Genomic DNA, 21,717 nt, shown 5'->3' with positions numbered 1-21,717 from the left:
AACCTCAGCGCCTAGGACTTGCCGATCGCATGGTCGGCGGTTCGAATCCCCGTGGCGGGGTGCGCTCCCGTTGCTCGGTCCCAGCGCCTGCCAACCTAGCAGTTCGAAAGCACCCCTGGGTGCAAGTAGATAAATAGGGACCGCTTACTAGCGGGAAGGTAAACGGCGTTTCCATGTGCGGCTCTGGCTCGCCAGGGCAGCTTCGTCACGCTGGCCATGTGACCCGGAAGTGTCTGTGGACAGCGCTGGCTCCCGGCCTCTAGAGTGAGATGAGCGCACAACCCTAGAGTCTGTCAAGACTGGCCCGTACGGGCAGGGGTACCTTTACCTTGACCTTTGTACCTTGGAATTAAATGCCCAAGTACAAAGGGTACCTTACCTACAAAGGGTAATGTATGAAGTGGCCCCAAGTTTCGTAAGTATTAGTAATTGACTGAATTCAAGGGGAATTCAGTATAGAAGCTATGGAGAAGTGAAATGCTTGTACATAGTATTGCCAATGAAAATGTTCAACACTGTTCTTGCTCTAGTCTAGACATTGCTTTAGCATGCTACAGAATTGTCATAAATGCGCAAGATCAAGAAAGCAAATTTTTTTTTACAGTCAGGTCTCAATTTTCTTACTTCCGGTGGCATTTTGAAACAGGTTGATGGGTTTCTATAACAAAGCAAACTGGAGCAAAGTGAACAGAAGTGAAACAGTGCTGCCATGTGAGCACACAAGCTATCTGTACTAGGCTTCTTATGACCCCAGTCAAGTTTGAGTGCTCCCTTTTCATTGGAAACCTTGGGGTTAATCACCTTTTTTCTACAGACAGGTCAGACAACATTGCATGTACTATAGTGAAATGAAAGGTGAATAAGTGACAGCTTTTATTCCCTCCAGGGAGGTAAGCAGCTCATGGTTCTACCATTTTTAGCCTTATCTATTTCTTCCAGCAAGTCTCCAATAAAGAGAACAGCATTCAATCCTGATGCCTTTTGAGTTGGATAAAGCTGTTTTGCTAGCCCATTTGGCCAAGTAAGCCCATCTTTTCCTCAATGCCACCACACCTGATAGAGAAGTGCAAGGAGAAAGAAGAGTGTGTAAGCAGACCAAAGGAAGAAGATACTTATTAAAAAATGAAGCTGTGGATACACTGCTTGCCTTCTGCTTTCTTGAAGAATAAACAAACCCTTGGACAGATAGCGATTACTGCCACTTCATCTGTCAAGTTCTTTTGTGCATACTTTTGGAAATTTTGATTTAGTGAGATGTTTATGCAAGTGTGTTAGGTGTGTGTACACCTTTCTGGTACCATGGAAACAAACAAGGTCAGGAACAAATCATAGCCAAAGAAGCCATAACAAGAGGGCCAAGTTTCAAGAGAGATTTTCAGAGCCATTTTCAAAGCACCTCATTACCATTCAGGGATTCATACAGAGAAAGCGACAAGAGGCCATATAATTACACTGTTGATCAACGTGCAGTTTCATATGGATAAAGCTTGGGAGGGCAAGTCTTTCTTCAACTCCCAATGGCATGAAACAACTTCGTATGGCCCCGGACTAGAAGTGAAGCACTAGCAAAAAATGTAATCCAGTTGATGACTGTGCTCACACACTACGGAGGTGGTAGAGCCCAACACACCCACAGAGCCATGCTAGATAACTTTACAATATTAACAGATGCATAAGCAGCTGATCAACTCCAATAGAGAAACTGGCCACAGCAACAAATCACTTAGGCTTGCACATGGCCCATGTAAACAAACATTGGTGGGTTGTCACAGGTGATGGGGATAAAGTGCTACACACAAAAATGAGAACTCTTGACTTTACAACATACCTTAACATCTGCAATAAGGGCGTCCTCATCCTCTATGCCTGTGGGTACACACTTCTTGTGTAGGGGTAAAGACTCCAGCTTGTCTACAAGACAACGCAGACCTTCAAGCTCAAATTGGGTCAGATGCACCTTGTTGCCCTTATGAGGGCTGTTGCTATGAGTGTCCCAGGCTTGGCCATTGTGAGAGCCTCGACTGGACTCTGAGTCCATGGAGAGAGTTCTCTTGAGGTCTGGCAAACTCCGGCAGCCTTTATTTAGTTCTTCATAGTCTAGATTAGCACCATTGGCTACAGGGCTAGTGAGGACCGACCGCCTAGTGACAGGGCGGCGCGATTCCTTTTCTGCTGCTGCATCATCTTCATCCACAGTGCCTGACTCCAAGCCGCATAACTCCATATCTGTATGTAAAGGGCAGAACAGTGATAATTGAGCACATCTGCCTGTGGAACAGCTTCGGAGGGAATTAAGGTGTTTCAGTATTTGTACTATTCACTTAGCCACCACAGCGGCCTGGGGAAAATGGAGTACAGCTAGACTCTAGCTGTTGCGCACACACTCTTGGCAAGAGTGAGCGTGCAAGTGTAACAGCCAATACCCTGCTGCGTTTCAAAGTTGGGAAAATACAGCACACAGCAGCTGTGACCCATTTGCCACTTGGCTATCAATGGGGAACACAAACCACTGCAAACTGTAGAAATATGTAATCTATATTCTGGCAGATTCCACCAATCTTGGAGAAAATGCTTAATTAAGAGGTTACTTTTGCTGAAGTCAGAAGGCATCAAAACAAGTGATTCTTTTTATTCTAATGTCATAGTTCAAGAAGGACACTGACAAACTGGAACGTGTCCAGAGGAGGGCAACCAAAATGGTCAAAGGCCTGGAAACGATGCCTTATGAGGAACGGCTAAGGGAGCTGGGCATGTTTAGCCTGGAGAAGAGGAGGTTAAGGGGTGATATGATAGCCATGTTCAAATATATAAAAGGATGTCACATAGAGGAGGGAGAAAGGTTGTTTTCTGCTGCTCCAGAGAAGCGGACATGGAGCAATGGATCCAAACTACAAGAAAGAAGATTCCACCTAAACATTAGGAAGAACTTCCTGACAGTAAGAGCTGTTCGACAGTGGAATTTGCTGCCAAGGAGTGTGGTGGAGTCTCCTTCTTTGGAGGTCTTTAAGCAGAGGCTTGACAACCATATGTCAGGAGTGCTCTGATGGTGTTTCCTGCTTGGCAGGGGGCTGGACTCGATGGCCCTTGTGGTCTATTCCAACTCTATGATTCTATGATTCTAACCCAGATGAGAGTTTAGCTTGGAAGCAAAGTGTTTTTAGAAATTCACAGAAGAATGACAGCCAAATAACAGGGAAATAACTCTTACCCATGCTGAGTGACTCCTTCTGAAAGTCCTTGGTTAGGTGGGAACGGTTGGTGATGCAGAAGACATAGCGTTCTAGTACGTACCAGCACATTTCATAATAAAAGGGATAGCGAAATTTATTTGGAACCTGTCAATGTGTAAGAAGTGAGAAGGCTGAGTCTAGAAAATGCTACTAGTTGCACACCCTTGTAAACCATCCCATTACCATTCACTCCCTTTTAGGGAAATAAAAATACTACTTCTCCCCTCTCAATAATGAAGTTCATCAGTTAGTTTGTTATTTACTGCTGAGCGAAGCACCCCCATTCCAACCAGAAAAGCTAATCAATTTCTCAAAGTTGCCAACCTTCAATTAAGTTATCTGTTTATGTTGCCTCTCTATCATCTGCCACTGATTGCTTCAGCTTCCTCAGATGCCTGACAGAGAAATACGTTCTCTCCTGATTGTCCAAACTGCTGCTGGCTACAAGGCTTACTATAGCTTTATGGGCTGATCTTGCAAGCATCATAGCCTGATACTCCATAGCTGCATGGCAATGAACAGTGGCAAAAGCAGCTGTAGAAACCTGCTGATTTGGGGAGTGAGGATTGGACTCAAACACCAGAGACTAACTGTGGGGCACTCAAATGCCAGAAACACAAAAGGTGGAATATGGTGGGATTTTCAGCCTATTACATTGGTGATACAACCAACAAATCAAGGTGGGGGGGGTCTCTGTAGGCCACAAAAAACTTTACAGGGGCAATATGTGGTCCATGGGTTGATTATCCCTGCTATAGACACTCATTTAGATCTTCCCTTCCCTTCTACAAACAGAAGAGCCTTTATTTATTCTTTATTTACCAAAATGTATATACTGCTTGATTGCAGTTAAACTTCTCAGTGGTTTGCAAGAAATATTAAAATTATCAATAAAAGCAGCCAAAACATTTAAAATTAACAGTAAAATAAAAGAGGTTTAAACATGTCCACATCTACGTGTCTGGATAGGCTTTCCTAAACAATTTCCTTAAAGCAGGTACCGACAAGAGTACAGTGAAGCCCCCACCTGATGTCAATAGGCACGGAATTCCAAAGTGTCGATGCCACCACACTAAAAGATAGAATTCTTACAACTGTGGAACAAATATTATGTGCCACCTGTAACAGTACCAGCTCAGACCCTGCTCTTTCTGTTGGTGAGAGCATCCCATAAATGGAACTCTGCTCGCAGGACACTCTGCCAGTGAAAGGAGATTCAGGATCTAACCCTATATATGTTGTCAAAAATCTTTCCTTACCAAGGCTCCTAAGAAAATTTAGCAGTCATGGAATTACAAAGATGGATCCTCTTATGGATTGAACAAGATAGCAGCGTCAGAATAAACTGCCAGTTTTCACAGCAGGGGGGGGGGGAATACTGCATATGCTCCCCAGAGATAAAAATTGCCTATTTCATTTACCAGTGAGCAAAGAAAATTCTGCGGGGAGCTAGTAGTATTGCTACTGAAATTCCTATGTTATCCAGGTTTGAAAACTTTTGGAAACCGCTTACCCGTGTGCGGTCTTCAATGCTGTAGATCCGCAGCTGCATAGGGATGTTGAAGCTGTGCAGAAAGTTACCCCCAAAGACCAGGGTGTCCATAGGAGTGTACACTGCATGGATCCAACCTGATAGCAAAAAGCCCATAGGTTAAGATTTTCTGATGTTGCATAATGGGAGTACCTTGTGCCACTAAAGCTGATTTCTGTAGTATCCTAAGAGTTGTGCTTTCTGAAAAACAGGCCTGCTCTTAATCTCAGCTCCTGCTACTAAAAGCTACAAGATTCTTCCTCCTTTTCAGCAATGCGTGCCATCTTATTTTCAAAGGCAGGATCAAGAAAGAATTGATTCCAATTGTCTTGGAAAAGGGAATACTGTTTTTGGGGTCTCTGATCTACTGTTTATTCTTCTCAAGTCCTCTCCCATACATAAGATTTGCCCATGTAGTTGACAGCCTCATTGGCTCTAAGGAGCAACAATAGTTAAAGCTCAAAACCACATGGCTAACAAACAAACTGCAAGAAATAACTCTTCTAATGCTTCAATGGACACATTTATTTTTGGCAACAGAAAATTAGTTTAAGCTCTGTTCACATTACCCTACCTGAGGGTATGACAAAGGTATAGCCTTGTTTGAGCTCAATACGCTGACAATTTGACACCCTGTCACCAAGAAAGATATCCCCTTGTTTTCCCGACAGCAGCCAGTTTTCATACAACTCCAGGTTCTGGGGAGTGGGTGGAATTAACCAAAAGACCTACAAGTGGAAAAAGATAGATTTAACAAACCTTCTCTTTTGAAAACCTACTGTTTGCTGAGATCCATTTGTTGCTTTGTTATATGAGCCAGACTTAAAAGAAACTCAAGAGCAGTGCTATATAAACCATGCAACAATTGGCCGACAAAGCCCACCTTCCCAAATAAAAGCACTTCACGCTTTACTCAGTAGCTTAGGTGCACTGGTGCTTACCCTGATAAATACATCAGTTGTGATGGGGGAAATTCAGCACTATCTGGCATATATCCAAACATGCAGTGGAGGCTACCCATGGATCCTTGATTTTAAGTTCAGTTCTTGGCAGGGGTGGGAGATGGGGGAAAGAATGGGTCACTCCTTGAGACTGCAGCAAATGTTGCTGGAGCAACATGGACAAAAATAACTGAAGAGGTATATTAAACTACCTGTCCCAGAGTTGTCTCATCCTACCTTTCATCGGTGCCTTGTTGCATGCTGATTACTCTACCTAAAAACCTTCCCTCCCTAATTTTTCAGCACTCTTCCTCCAAGTAGTGGATCCTTAAGGTTAGGTTTTGGGCAAAATCTTTCAGCACTATATGTCTTGTATGTACCACAGACTAACCTCCCCCTACATCTCCACTCTATAGCGCAGAACACATCATTTATTTTCTATATGTGCCTTCCTTGCTGCGAATGCTAACTGTTTAATGGCCAGCAGTATTCATTACCGTAAGAGGCAGCCTCAATATTTTGCATTATGTGGAAATTGCTTTTCATGTGTAGTATAGTACGCCTGGATTGAGTGGTTAGTATTAACACACAAACTAAAATGAAACTTCCATTGCACAAACAGTGCACAGCCAACACTGCTCAGAAAAATGAGAGTCATTGCAGCAATAAGATGTGCCAAGAGCAGGCAGTGCACAAATCAGAAGGTTAAAAACCCCAAATCATAATGAAGGCTGTGAGTTGGTGAATCTTTATGGCTTGCATTTTGTAGCAGTAACCACACTATGCTTTCAGTATTAAATGAATAGAACAGGAAGTTGCAATTACAATTCAGAATCAAGTAATTTATTTTCATGCCTACAGAGACAATTTCTACTTCAGCATTCAAGAGTTTTAACAAATTACCTGCCTTTTGTACTTATTTCCACCAAAGCAAAGGTTTGTTTATATAAAGTGAATGAGGAATATTTAGTAGTCACACTAACAGAATTAGAATTATTGGAGAGCTCAGTGTTGTAGTTTTCCTCAAATTTCTTTAAAAAGTAGGAAGTTGTATGTACACAAACACTAACCACTCAAGTACACAGAACATGCCCTACCGAATATTATGAGATATAAGGTACCTAAACCACTTTGTTGTTTCTAAAAGTAATCCGTATGTGTAATCCTCAGCAATGCCTCAGTTTGTGAGAGAGACCAGATTAAGCTACTGATAATTTGTCTCTATGCCTTATTTGCAACAAAAACCAAGGAATACTTCTCTAAACTGGTGAAGCCAGAGAAACAAGTATCTGTTGTCTACAAAGAAGCAGAGGTGCCAAAAATTATATTTCTGACTAGGGGGAGAAAAGGGTGGGTGGGTGGAAACAAAAGTTTGGATAACATGGATTGTCTAGAAATGTGTGTTTAAATGTTCACAGCTTTTGAATGTTTTCACAGACAAGCTTGTAATAGTGTGTGTGTGTGTGTGTGTGTGTGTGTGTGTCCATGCACACAAATGTTAATTAATTCCTCAGACCAAGGCTGGATGAAAGGCCTGTGACCACTAATGGAAGAGAAATAGGAAGAAAAGACTATATGGACTAGGAATCTTGCAAGCTCTCCTTCCCCTTCAAGATCCCTAAATTTGCTCTAAGGGTTTGGAAACCCCTAGAGCAGATTGGAGGGTACACAAGGAGATGAAAGGGAGAGGAAGTTCAGTTGCCTACACAGCAATTGTTATGTGCATGCAGTGATTTAGTTGGACACAACCTCCCAAATTTTAAAGCACACCAGCGGATACAGTGAGCTCTTATATTTTCAATGTTATTTTTTTAAAAAAGACTGGATGTTATTTGATTCAAAGTATGTATATCCTGCTTTTCCAGTATAATGTTTCAAGTTTGTTTAGCAACGCAAATGATTTAATATACATCTGTTTCACTAATCACTCATACATCTCCCTTTCAATTTGCTCATGTTCCGTTAGTTACACACTGTATCCACCTGGGAATCCTATTCAACAGTACAATAAGCTTAGTTGTCCTGATTCTAAAGCACAGTGACCAAACACAAGCTAATGAGCTGCATGTGGCTCCCTGGGTGGTTCAAGAAAGTGAAGCAATTAATGATACAGCAGCTCTGCAATGGGCAAGTGTTCTAGAAGCATAACAGAACCTTTCCCACGTCTCCTTCACCCTCCCTGCCCTTCCTTTTTTTTTTAGTCAGAAGCCAGACTGAAGGATTTCTGAACAAAGCAGACACAGTTTCATGATTCACAGGGTCCAGTGTTTTGGGATACCTCAGCAGGCAAATGAGAAACGGAATTCCAATTTTACTCAGTTAAGCATTTAAAAAACTATATCCTTCTGCACAATCTCCCACACAAAACAGAGCAACTTGCTGGGATTGTCACAATACCTTCCCCCCTCTGTGGATGTGATACCACACTGAAGTGCCACCGAAGTCTACATGGAAGTCTGTATAGCAGCCCTTGACACTCATCAGACAGTACCTGAAATGAAATCAGCAATATGAAACTGCAACTCAAGTCCAATCAATCTTGCATTTCTATGCAGATGGAATAAATGCTTGGTATTAGAGTGCTTGCTGACAGTATTTTATGGGTGACTGGCACTTTGAATCAAAGCACTAATCACCCAGAATTTACACATTCAGGATGCTGACCCCCATGCCAATTGCTGTTGATCTAAATGACCACCATGGGGCACAGCTACTATTGCATCAGAACAGGGGCAACAGGGAACTACATCCCAACAATGTTGTAACAGGAACCACCTCCACTTTATTATTGCAATTCCTGATATTTTCAGTCAAATAAAGATAACCTTTCGACAATATAGTGTGCAAGGCTGTTCTGTATCACTGTCATGTTAGGAAAAACAACCTTTAGGTTTTTGGCTTGGATGACTGAAAGAGTTTGGGCATTATATTAAGGAGAGGCAGCTTTAGCAGAGACCTCATTCTGAAATCTCGCCCTAGTGGATAGGTGGTTACACACAACATCTGAAACTACTTACTTCTGCACCTTGGGATACTGCATATCCAGAATAGCGTTTGTTGATTCTGTCTGACTTTCCTTCAGATGCCTTGGCCACATATTATCAACCCAATCAATCAAATCCACCTGAAACCATACAGGTATTAGAGCAAAGTTTAGACAGCAGAAATACTAGGAGGATTCATTGCTACAGAACATAATGGCTAATGGCAGTCAAAATAACTTAATGAACTGAATATAAAATGCTACACTTACTTTGAGGTACATTATCAGTAATACTTACCTCATACTCTCTAGCTACAAATACAGTATTGCACTATGATCTCCATATATTTTAAATTCCTGAAGTATCAGATATGAAATGAGTACTCAGCTTATTAATGGCTCAATTAATTATGCAACCATGGCCCTGATTCTGTAATAGCTTTCCATAGCAAAGTTGTTACTGACAGAAATTTCCAGTTGGATGACCAAGATGACAGTTTGGAATGAAGAAAATTGAGTAGACATTATGTGCTAGTCGACAAAAGTCTGGGAAAGTCATTTCCCAAAGTGGCTGCCAGCCATCCTCCAGCAATCTTTCTCTCATGAATTATGACATCTACATCCATAAAATTTGTCAAGCTACATGTTTTGAGATGTCTCAGTTCTTCACAAGTTATATGTACATAAGTTTTATTATATTATAATGCCAATAGTAGAGGAGAAAGCAAGAATAAAGATTTAGGATTGTGCATCTCAAAATAAGCGTTGGGCCAACACAAATTATATGCCAACATCTCCAAATGAGGGTTCTCTACAAGATGACAATTGGAGGAGTGTAGTTCAGTGGTAGAGCATCTGCTTGGCATACAGAAGGTGCCAGGTTCTATATCTGCCAGGTATGGCTGGGAGAGTTCCCTCTCTCAAACCCCGGAGAACTGTTGTCAGTCAGCATAGCAAATACCAAGCATGACAAGGTCTGACTATGTATAAGACAACTTTCTATGTTCCTATGTTATAGTGGACACTCTCCTGGAGGTGAGGATACATCATGCTAATTCATCATCTTACTGTGGAGGAACAGGCTGACCAGGGATGCATCACCAACACCTGGGTGGGCCAGAGTTGACTCAGCTTTGGCCACCTGGGTACTTGGGGCAACATCAGCCCAGACAGGCATAGTGGGTGCGGAGCTGTTGCTGTACTCCACAGGAATTCACTTACCACTACTGGGAAAGCCTTCTTTCTTGGAGTGGGACTGGAGGGCCTGCAATCTGGTGTTGGGCCAAAGGCTAGGGATGCTGCTCATCAGCCTCCATAGCTGAGCTGGCCAATGGTGTATTGGGCGTGATGTTGGAGGAACCCAGAACTGTGGTTTTGGGTGACTTCAACATTCATGCTGAGGATGCCTCAAGTCTTGCTTGGGAGTGCATGGCCTTCATGGCAACCATGGGCCTGTCTCAAATGATCATCGGTGCAATGTACAGAGAAGGACATACCCTTGATTTAGTCTTTGCTTCATGCTGAACGGGGTAGTCTGGAAAAGGGGGTGGGGCATGTCATTCTCAGACCACTTCCTGGTGAGATTTGGACTTGCAGCAATGATTCTCCCCTGCAAGGGTGGGGGACCAGTTAGGGTAGTCTGCTCCCCGATATGAATGGAATCTGTTGAATTCCTCACTGCTTTGCAGGTTTTCCAGTGGATAAAGCGCGTGATCCTGTTTATGTCCTAGTTTCACTAGGAAACTGAGACTCGTGCAGCCATTGACACAATTACTCTGGTGCTGTGGAGTCTGTTTTGCTCCTTGATATACTAAGGAGCTGTGGATGATGAAATGGACTGGGCAAGGACTGGAGCGTAAGTGAAATAAATCTCGCTTTGGTGGCCTCCTAACTGGTTTGGGCTCCTAACTGGTTTACCATGTGGTTTGGGCTCCATGTGTTCGGGCTCCTAACTGGTCTACCATGAGGCAGTGAGGGCAGCAAAGACATCCTACTCCACTGCCTCCATTGCATCGTTGAGGAACTGTCCGGCAGAGTTGTTCCATGTGGTCTGGAGGCTACTTACTTCTGAACAGAGAGTACACCTCTGGGGTACATGGTGTCTAGCTATAACTGGATGGCTGCACACTTTGAGGATAAAGTCACTCGACTACGTAGCAATTTAGATGCCTACTGAGATGTCCAATGTAATGTCCAGCCCAGTCTTTTGGTATCAGGTCTAGTAAATGCAGTCAGAGAATGTGGACAGGATACTTGCAGTGATGTGCTGACCACATGCTTATTAGCTCCTTGTCCATCTTGGCTTATTAAAGCTAGCTGAGTTGGGGTGACTGAATGGGTCATAGGTGTGGTAAATGCATCTTTGCATGATGGAGTGGTGCTGCAAGAGCATGGCTTGTGGCCATTTTGTAAAACGGCTTCTGCAGATTTATTTCCACTTGTGTACGATGTCTATCCAATGTTTCATTACAAGCAGTGTATTCTATGTCACCCAAGTTGCAACTGCCATCAGCAATAACTTTCCTATGGAAGTTTATTACAAAGTCTAGACTACAACCATGACTAGAAGATGGAATCATGGTGAATGGCCTTGCATCTAAGAAATTATTCAGGAATGAAAAGTTCTGCTCCAGCTGCCCTTAATGTTTACATGTTTGTAAGAATCCATACCATTCTAAAAATAATAAGCCATTTCCCTCACATTTGCTAACTGCATAACTATGACTTACTCAAGGAGATTGGTTTGCTCTCCCTTCTTCACATCACAAAACCTGCAACATTTATACTCAATTAGGGCAGCTAGCTGAGATACTGCTAAACACTAATTTGTATTTAAATGTGTAAGCCCTTGCAAGAACCTGTGCACTGACAGCATGCAGCTTTAAAATGTTCAAAATGACTACGCAGAACTACACTAGCCAATGTATACAGAACTTTGCTACTGAGCTAATGAAGGGACAAGATTCAAGTAATTAAGGCTTGGCTAGAAATTAGCCAGCACTACTTGAATTCTTCTCACAAAATTCACACTACTAGAAAGTATCATCCTTAAAAGTTAACTTACGTTGCCACATAGATGATTCACACTACACAAACTTAACTTCACTCACCACTGTAAACAGCGTCTTTATTTCTCATTAGCACTAATGATTTTATTGAAAGTATGTGTTACATCTTGGATTCCTCTCTTACATTGATGGCTATTGGTAAATATGAGAATCTAAGTCACCCTATATGATTATGAGTATTTGAAGTGTAGTGTTACAAGTACATTTAGTTAGGAACCAGAAGGTATCTGTAAAAACTAATTGGCATCAATCAGCTGACTGGAATTTACCCAAATGGATGTGAAATAATTCCCTTCTTCAAACAATTCAAATTAAAACTTATGAAGCCCCATAGCTATTCAAATGAAATGGAAAAAGCAGGGTGATGTTGGCAGGGCAAGGGTCTCTGCTTACTGTATTTGGCCTCTGCACCAGGTTCTCGAGCCGTGTGTGGCTGAATTCCAGGCTGATGACATTATACAGCTTCTCTCGCTCCTCCTCTCGAGTTTCATAATAGCGTGCCCACTGTGCCATGGTCATCTCAATATCCCTTTGTGTGTTTACATCCATGACGTCCACCATCCTTCGACTCCCTATCAGGACACAGAAATATGTGGCTACTTTGGCTAGAAATTGTAGTAGGAAAGGTGGGAGGGACACCAGAGTATAGAAAAAAGATTAAAGAATGTATGGGAGGACAGGGTATAGGTTATCCACTCAAAGCCCCCTGATTTTGAAGAAGTTTCAGCTATTTCCCCACAAAGTCAGGTTTTTTTTAATAAAAAAAAAAATGTGTAACGAAAACCAAATTCCATGTCAGATTTCAGATTGTTCATATGTTACACACCGCTGATACTCTGAGCTATAAAAAACAGGAGTGCATAATTACCTACGTAGAGTCGTACATCATTCACACTGAAGTCTGGATCTGGCATCCTGTAAAATGAAAAAATAAAATAAAATTAATGCAATAATCACCCAATAGCCCTTCACCATGCAATTTTATCCTGGGCACTTCAGACACGAACTATAAAAACTTCATAGGTTTGCTTCAGCCTTCAAAGAGTAAATGTGGAAACATACAAATCCTGTGCCCCCATCTTCGTTTGCTGTCACTGCAAGTGTGGCTCACTTTCTAAAGGGCAATAATTCTCAAGAAGACAGATGGGAGAGAGCGCTATACTTACTGCCTAACATGGTCTTAGCCAGTTCTAGGGCTTCTTTTCTCCAACTATAGGTGCATCTGTTTCGGTACTGCTCTAAACTGAAAAAAATGTGCCAGCTGCAGCCCCTCCCTGATAGCCTGTCCTCAATCTGTCCACTGGCTAGCAACCTACAGATTAGACTACTGGAACGCACTACACAAGGGCTGGACCTCTGGCTGGGAACATCTCTCACAGGTAATTAAACATCTTTGCTGGTTATTGGTCCATTTCCAAGCAGAATTTAGAGTACTAGAACATACCTTTAAAGCCCCACATGGGTTAGTTCCCTAGATACACATACCTTCACAAAACCTGCCCCAGAACTGCTGTCTGGCTCTCCTAAAGAGAGGCAAGGCAAGTGGTATCTGAGAGGACCTTCTCAGTTGTGGCACCCAAGCTGTGGAATTATCACCAAGTAGGTTTGCCTGGTGCGTATTTTGCTGTTGTTCAGACACCAGAACTTTTTATTTTCCCCAGGCTTTTCTGCCATCTTTACTCAGTATTTTATCTGGACTTTCCCCACACTATTGTGTGCATTTTATTGTTTTAACTCCTTGTAGTTAGCCGCTGTAGTAAGTAGCAGTAATATTTTATATTGGACAGCAGTGTGTATATATGTAATTAAAAAACACCTTTGCAGATGGAAAATTGCTGCAGCCATGTAGCATCAGTGCAAGGCAGGCTGGCATGTTTGTACCAATTACTTGTGCCAGATTATCTTGGGAGGAAAATGAAGCAAGGAAGGTGCTTGTGGTTCTTGGTATCTGTTGTGTTTTAGAAATGCTGTTGGCCACTTTGAGGACTCTAGTTGAGAAGTAGGATATAAATCTAATGAATGAATGAATGTTCTTTGAAAGCAGAACAAAGCATGGCTGTATTCTGTCCCATGATTAAAGCAGCAAGAGGGAACATTTTGGGCCCACAGCTTAAGTCAATGGTTTTCAACCAGTGTGCTGTGGCACCCTGGGGTACCTTGAATGATAGTCAGTGGGCAACACTGGCCTCTGTCCCTCTTTCCTTCCCTCCTTGCGTCTGCCTCTCAAAAGCTTGCATAGCTGTTTGTTGCAGCAGCCCTGGCTACAAGCTCCTCTGGCAAATGGGGCCTCTGGGGCTGGCCAGGCCCCTGTGGGGCAGTGTGAGGAGACACCTCTCTTTGGGGAAGTGGGGGCGGCAGCTCAGAGACCAGAGGCAGCTCAGAGACCAGAGGCAGCAGCAGCAGCTGCCCCTGTAACTCCCAAGGAGACGGGAGAGAAGGCTGAGGGAACATTCCACAAGGGAGGGTGTTCGAAAGAGGGTGAGAGGCTCCCAGCTCCGCAGGCAAGGGGTGACATAACTGGGTTCCTGAGCCCCACAGGGGTGCCGCAGAAAGAATGTAGCTGGTCAAGGGAGCCATGGACCGAAAAAGGTTGAAAACCTCCGGCTTAGGTCCTTATGGAAGGTACAACTTCAGAAGACTCACTACACATGCTGCGAGTCAAGGACCTTGCTGCACTATCTTTCAGTCAGTCAGAAGATTATTACTGTAGTGGGGATTAAACAAGGATGAAAATGCCAGCAAACAGGACTGGATACAATATGACTGCAGCTTCTGAGATTCAATATTTAACCCACTGGCTGGGATGGAATCCTGAATTTGAATTAGAAGCTTCTGTACAGCTATATAGGAGACACATTCTGGGAAATTTGCTGCATACTGAGGTCAAGCTCTGCACACAAGGGACTGCTCTGAGGTAGGCTGGTACCCCACTGCTTTTTGCAGTGCTGGTCGTGCTGGCTTCTTCCCCTCACTTTCCTCCTCCCTGCCTTCTCATACATTTTTAAATTTTATTTTTCTTTGCTGCTGCATTTGCAGTGCCAGCAGTTTCTCCACCCCCTTCCTATCTTGTTCAGAAGAAGAGCTGTGGGGGTTTTTTTTGGGGGGGAGGGGGCTTTTTCACAGTGAGGCCTTCTGAGCAAGATTGCCAGGAGACTACTTGAGCTCAGTTTGTGTTGTCATCTAGAAAGACAGTTTTAAACTTAGGTTTTGATTTTTGTTTTAAAGTTACAAGCAACTTTACATTCCCCCCCAAATTTTAAAACAGCCACTGCCGCCAACTGATCTGGGTGTCAGGCATTCTTCTTGTGTCAGGCCACAACACCCAGAAGGCCTCACACCTTCATCCTTTCTCAGAGCAAGGCAGGGAAGATGTGGCAGAAGGGGTGGTAAAGAGCCATGCCGGGTTGACAGCTGGCTGCCCAAGCCAATAATTAATCAAATAAGGGGCCTGTGAGATGCCAATTAGCTATCCCTTGTGCCCACTGCCTGAGGCAATTGTCCCATTATATCTCATCATTTCACCAGTCCTGATTAGGGTTACTTTACTAGCATCAGTGAACAACTTAACTAATGGCAAACACTTTGCATCAATACTCACTTTATTCCAAGTCCATCACAATTTTTGAAGATCAATGGATCTCTTAAGCCACCACGCTGAATATATTCCACATTGAAGTCTGTCGGGAGGAGAGAAGACAACGTTTGTTAAGAGAGGCTAGCAGCTGACAAGAAGGTACCAGGGAAAAGCTGTATTTTAAAAAGGGAGAAAAAGTATAAAGGATGCTAGTGACACTGTCCAGAGCAATAGATTATTCACTTGCAACCACATGACCCTTAATTTGGCAGACATCTATGAGTATTCAGATTCATGCATACATATATAATACTGGTTAATCAAAGGGTTGACATTGACACAAAAACCTTTATGTTGATTCTCCGCCCAAATTATCCACTCTAGCTTTCAGATGGTCTTATGCAAGGATTTCGGCCAATTGCTACTTCAAGGTTGAAAGGCAAAACAGTATTCCAATCCTTCTCTATTCCCTTGCTCATTCACTTAAAGACATTTCAATCAGCTGCATTCCAAAGTGGTACACTTCCAAGGAGCAGATTCAGAACTATTCCAAATCTTGGCTCCTATCTACAGCTGAGGAACTGACCAATTTTAAAAAAAACAACATAAAAAAAAACACATTTTCGTACAGAATTTCCCACAGTAATGCAAGTCATTAAGTGATAGCTGATGCTATTTTTCAAGGACAACATTGTCCAGCAGGTGCCTCAAGAAGGGACAACGAAGGAGATGCACAAGTAGTAAAAATGCAAAATTAGGTGCAATGAATTTTCCCAGAGTTAAGTCCTCTTGAGTTCAGAAAGGGACATTTCTAGTTCTAAAAAGTTTTTCCTTCTATATGTCATCCTTCCCTTCTACATTCACAACAGCAGTATTCACTATGCAGCCCATTCACAGGTAACCTACTGAACGCAAAAAGTTTAAAACACTCACATGAATCAAATGTTCCTCAACCCCAGGGGAATCCACCTTGTATGCAGAACTGTCTTGTCTGTGGGTGGCCCCATTTTGCTGTCTGGCTGATAGAGGTCCCATGACTAAGCCCAATATTAGAAAGGATCACAATGGGTCCGTCACAGAAAGATGCATAAAAAATGGTATCATTGCCTTTGGCTGGCCACAGTTCCTTGTGAAAATAACATCTGTACACTACACTGCACTGGTGGGCACAATGTCAATAAGGATCACAAGGTATACTACTGACAGACCTCTAGGAGACCACCAGCTTCCTGCTCCTAGAATCCGAACTATATCTATAAGTTTTCATTTAGATGATAAATAGCTAGCAGATTTTCCCCAAGCCGCCTTATTAATATCACATAATAATCAGGATCACCATTTAGTATGGATAGTGCGTTTCAGAAGTACCTATATTTCTGGTTACTGTGAGAATAAGTGACCACAATAAAATAAATGTTTCTTAAAGGGCACTATCTTTTTACAATATAATCTTGAATATATATATATATATGAATGAGACTTTTGCCTGTGGCTGACATGACTGTGGCTCCTGTTTCCTACCTGGAACCCTAAAAATTGTGATTTATTTCACAAGGCACTCTTATATTTCAAATAATGAAATGAAACTACAATAAAAGTTCTTAAAATACATTTTTGTAAATGTTCTTCATGCTGGGCAGGCCATGGAGTTCTGCTTAAAAACAAGATTACACAAGCCTAAGGGAAGTCCACCTCACCATATTGCCATGCTTTAGTGTAAAACGTGAGAGGTAGAACAATTTATTTTCAAATACTCTATGCAATCATGATGCATATCAATTTGGTTCTTTTAAAATAGGAAGCTGGAGTTCCAATACACATGGTGCTTAAGCACATCTAGAGAGTCAAAACACACTTGTTGCTTATTACTGCAATAGAAAAAAGAGCTCACAGATATCTGAATCTTAGAAAGGTAGCTTGGCATGATGCTTACCTTTGCCTTCCATGAAGACCACAAAATCGGCATTAAATTTGTTGGTGGTAAGTTTCTCTTCGAGGTCAAATGTTCGTTTCCCCTCAATTTCATCATCTGAGATGCCATCATCCTCATAACGTCGTCTCATAGCACCACGCTGTGGAAATAGTGACAGGTGAGAACTGGAGGAGCCATTGTCTTGAACCCAACAGCTAGATGGCAGCAAGTTTCCTGAGATATGCAATGTAAATGCACAACATGTGCTTGCATGTTCTTCTTGAGCATAGGTGATTAAACCAATACAACCTTCCGCAAAGAGATCCTGTTTACAATTATATCAGTTTTAAAAAACGTGCAATTACTTATCTGAATGCTCTTTCCGTGTGACTTCATATTGATGTTGAATGATAGTTCTTTCCCACTACTAGAGTGAGCCAATGGCTATGTCTCAAGTTCCACCCTGATGCATGGCTCTCTGCAGTACCACTCTCTACATATTAATGTGGAGGCCTGAAATGGGAAGTCTACATACATTGTGTTCCCTGCCTCAGATATCCATGCTAATGTGTGGACAGAGAAGGTAGGGTCAAAAAAAGCCATGTGTCATCAGGGTAGGCCCAGAGGAAAGGTGGCACAGCCCTTTTATTCACACAATGCCTCTTCGAGGAAAGCATGATGGGGGCTAATGGCAACACAAGATGGTAACATCCTGGTATTATACTTCCTGCTCATATCGACAGATTTTTGACAGTTCCAAAGAAATTGGATTCTTTCTTTATTTCCCTTAAATTCTGCAAACACTGTACCAGAATCTGGTGGCCCCCTAAGATGTACAGGGTGAGTCTTTTAAAAGAGGTCCTGTGGAACATGTGTACTCTGTATTCATGGGGCCTCTTTTAAAGGACTCACCCTGTATTAACCAACTGCATTTCTGGAAGCACATCATTAGCTAAGTGTACCAAATCAAGCTCGGACCTGAGAATGTAGTAAAACGAAAATTAACTATAATCCGGAAATGCCTACGTTTGCGATGAAGTCAGTCTGTTGCAGGGATGGATCTTTAGGTTATGATGGATTACAACTCCCATTATCCCTGATCCTTGGTCATGCTGGCAGGGACTGATGGAAGTTGAGTCCAACAAAATCTGGAGTGCCACAGCTTCTCCACCCAAGTCTATTGTCTTAGGAAGATTTGAGACACAGAAATAATTTGAGCAATTTTTGGATGAGGGTTTCCTGAAGAGGGCCTCATTTGTGTGAAGGTACAAACACTTCAACTGAAGCTGTTTATTTCCTGCAAATACTCAGTCTGGACTCAACTCTGTAATATTAAAAAACAAGTGACTAATTAAGTTAAGTCATAGCTCCTCTTTCTGATATACCCAGCCTAAGCCATACTCCTGCTGAAACACTGCCTTAGGCACTACCTTCCTTCCAGCAGTGCTAGACAGATACTTTACTATGTCAGCCTTGTCCATATAGGTATGTTTCCTTATTTCTCTCTTTTTTTCAAGTTGGGCTGTAAAAGGATTTGCTCAGTACGGTATTATGTTGCTACTGGACCCCCTAGTGGCCACATTTATCCACAGTGGCTGTACAGTGGTACCTCTAGTTACGAACTTAATTCGTTCCAGAGGTCCATTCTTAACATGAAACCGTTCTTAACTAGAGGCGTGCTTTTGCTAATGGGGCCTCTTGCTGCCGCTGGCACACAATTTCCGTTCTCATCCTGGGGCAAAGTTCTCAACTCAAGGTAACTCTTCCAGGTTAGCGGCAGTGGCGTAGCGTGGGTTGTCAGCACCCGGGGCAAGGCAAGTAATTTGCGCCCCCTAACCCGTGGATTTGCACCCCCTAACCTGTGGATTTGCCCTAACCCCAGATGTTGCGCCCGGTGCAGCCGGCCCTCCCTGCACCCCCCACGCTACGCCACTGGTTAGCGGAGTTTGTAACCTGAAGCGTTTGTAACTCAAGGTACCACTGTATTTCACATTGCAGTTACCTAGTTTCCCCTGAAACTATAAAAGCTCAACATATTATATATTAACCAAAAGGCTAATATTCCTTGGATTCTAAAGTCCAAATTAATGGAAAAATGTAGCCATCCTGGGCAACTGGTTATTTGCACACTTGTGTTTAAATGAGCATGGATCTATTTAAATATGAATTTATGTGTCTCCTGCAGGATTTATCAGTTTGTTAAATCATGTTTCTAATATTACCACACACAAATTTTATTTATTATATTTATTATATACCACCTTTCCCTCCAAGCAGTTCAAGGTGGTGTACATGGTTCTCCCCATTTTATCATCACAACTCTTTGATAGGTTAGGCTGAGGGACAGTGACTGGCGGTAGATCACTCAATGAGATTCATGGTTAAGTAGGGATTCAAACCCTGATCTCCTAGGACAATGGGCATAGTCCAAAACTAATACTTACCCGTCACTGGTTCTCATGATATACACCTTGAAATGCAAGTTTTACTAAGTTTTTGGACGTTTTCCAGATAAAACCAGGATTAGTAATTTCACATGGCAAGAGATAAAGAGGGTGAAGCTACTTCTGTGCATAAAAAGCAAAAGTAGCTGTGATGGTCTAGATGGGGGTGCAGACACGTGGTGGAGCGGCAGAGGTGGAGAGAAGGCATCTCTCACCCCACACTGCTGGTCGCTTAAAGGCTGCCTTCCCTCATTTGGGCGGCAGCCCCAAGTGACTTCCGGGCAGTAGTCCCGAGCAAGGGCAGGTCTATTTATTTATTTATGACCTGTGTAAGCACAGTCACACATGAGTGGGATACATGTAAGCCCCCCCCCCCCACTTTCTTACAGGATGGGGAAGTCATTCCAGTTTGAAAATCTACACAGACCAGTGCTAGAAACAGATATATGAAAGCTAGGAGCTAAATGGCACCTTAAAACTAGGTTATGGGTGCAACAATGGAATGTCTAGGTGTGCCTTTTTATAACAAGAATACAAGCTGAAAATGAATGAACTGCAGCTAAAATATTATGTTCATTTTTCACATGGTCTAGTCCTTCCCCTACCCACCCCCCATAATATTCTTAAGAGGGTTTCTTCTCCAGTCTTCAGAGAGTAGCTAGACGTGAGGAGGCAGAAAAGGGTCCTCCTTTCCTTCCACTCTGCAGTTTTAATCTGAAATCTTGGGCACAGTACTGCACCCGGAGCTCAGAAGCTGTTCACCATTAATGATTCCCTGTCGCAAAATGCACCTAGAACAATGGGAGTTTCAAACACTCACACAGACATATCTGAAGATGAACCAGGTACTGAGGTATTTAGCAATTCTGGCCCAGAAAAGAATTGGTCAGCTCATTCTATTTTGACAGAATTAGCTGTGTCTATCTAGTATACTGCTGAGCTAAATTTCTCCTGCAGGGGAAAACTGACTAACTCCTCTGTTGCATCATCAGTTCAATTATAAACTTGCTAGGCTATTTTGAAAGAGCTGGAAATGGAAGGTTAGCAACTCAAAGCTGACCAGCCCATCCAGCTTCACGTCTCTGCAAGTCACTGTGGTGAATGACTATTATTCAGCCAGAAAAAAAATTGCTCCAAAAAATCCACTAAATACAAGATTGGATGCAAAAGATCTTTTGCAAATTGTTATATTCTGTTTTGCATAGTCAGACATTTACTGGTTTCACATACATGCAGTAATTTTAACAAAACAAACAATGTGGAAACAAAAAAACAAAACAAGTTACAAAGCCAAATAAGCAGTCACTCCCTTGCTTAGAAGCTACGCAGGAAATGACATGGCCATTTAAAAACTGACTTGTGAACTGTAGAAATATTAACAGTTTAATTTTAAAAAGAGACTACAGGTCCCAGTATCGCCTGTCTCCTGTGTTGCACACTGTCACTGATAGCATCAGCTTAGCTTATTGTGGCATTGAGATGTAGTTTTCTGCTATTAAGAGCATCGCCCATCGCAAAAAGCTGACAAACTACACTACACGCTTAATTTCAAGTTTATCCTATTTATGGATTCTCCATACTAAATGAGGCAAAGGATATTGTCAGGGAACTGCCATCGGAAGGACAGGAGGTGCAAAGGCTCCCTCAGGTTGAAAGAGACGGAGCAGCTGAAGAGGGAACCAGTAGGGGGCGAGCAGGAACTTCCAGGGAAAGTGAGTCGGAGGGGTGGCTCAGAGACGTTTCCAGCGAAAACAGTGGAGAGGTCTCAGGACCTCCTATAGGGACACCCACGCCTCGCCGGAAACTGTCACGCAGAGAGTCCAGAAGACGTGTTTCCGTGAAAGAGCTTTTATGTTGGAAACGTTTCCGAAAGCAACCACTTTCGGATTCTACTAGCGATTGACGCAGCCATGCCGGAGGGGCTCCGTCACAGGCAGAGGTTTGAAAACCTGATCAAACTCTGAGGGACTTGCATTTTACGCACAAGCAGCTCATCATCCCACCACAGCAATCCGAAAGTCCCTGAAAGCCAGC

The 21,717-nt window shown here is 42.7% G+C and overlaps 1 protein-coding gene across 4 annotated transcripts in view; it reads right to left on the bottom strand.

The window, feature by feature from the left end:
- KDM2A (lysine demethylase 2A) overlaps positions 1-21,717 on the bottom strand; it is a 59,508-nt gene that overhangs the window by 18,403 nt on the left and 19,388 nt on the right. For all 4 annotated transcript variants that reach the window (XM_077933292.1, XM_077933290.1, XM_077933296.1 and 1 more), the window contains exons 4-13: positions 17,261-17,399; positions 15,352-15,430; positions 12,622-12,668; positions 12,147-12,325; positions 8,720-8,826; positions 8,100-8,193; positions 5,336-5,489; positions 4,744-4,859; positions 3,209-3,335; positions 1,829-2,226 (exon numbers count right to left, since the gene is read on the bottom strand). In XM_077933292.1, coding sequence (XP_077789418.1) covers positions 1,829-2,226; positions 3,209-3,335; positions 4,744-4,859; positions 5,336-5,489; positions 8,100-8,193; positions 8,720-8,826; positions 12,147-12,325; positions 12,622-12,668; positions 15,352-15,430; positions 17,261-17,399 — 1,440 coding nt within the window. The remainder of the gene's footprint in view (positions 1-1,828; positions 2,227-3,208; positions 3,336-4,743; positions 4,860-5,335; positions 5,490-8,099; positions 8,194-8,719; positions 8,827-12,146; positions 12,326-12,621; positions 12,669-15,351; positions 15,431-17,260; positions 17,400-21,717) is intronic.

Source organism: Podarcis muralis, chromosome 1 (assembly GCF_964188315.1).
Source record: "Podarcis muralis chromosome 1, rPodMur119.hap1.1, whole genome shotgun sequence".
NCBI lineage: Eukaryota > Metazoa > Chordata > Lepidosauria > Squamata > Lacertidae > Podarcis > Podarcis muralis.
Note: the sequence above shows the minus strand (reverse complement) of the source record. Positions and strands in the feature narration are given on the sequence as shown.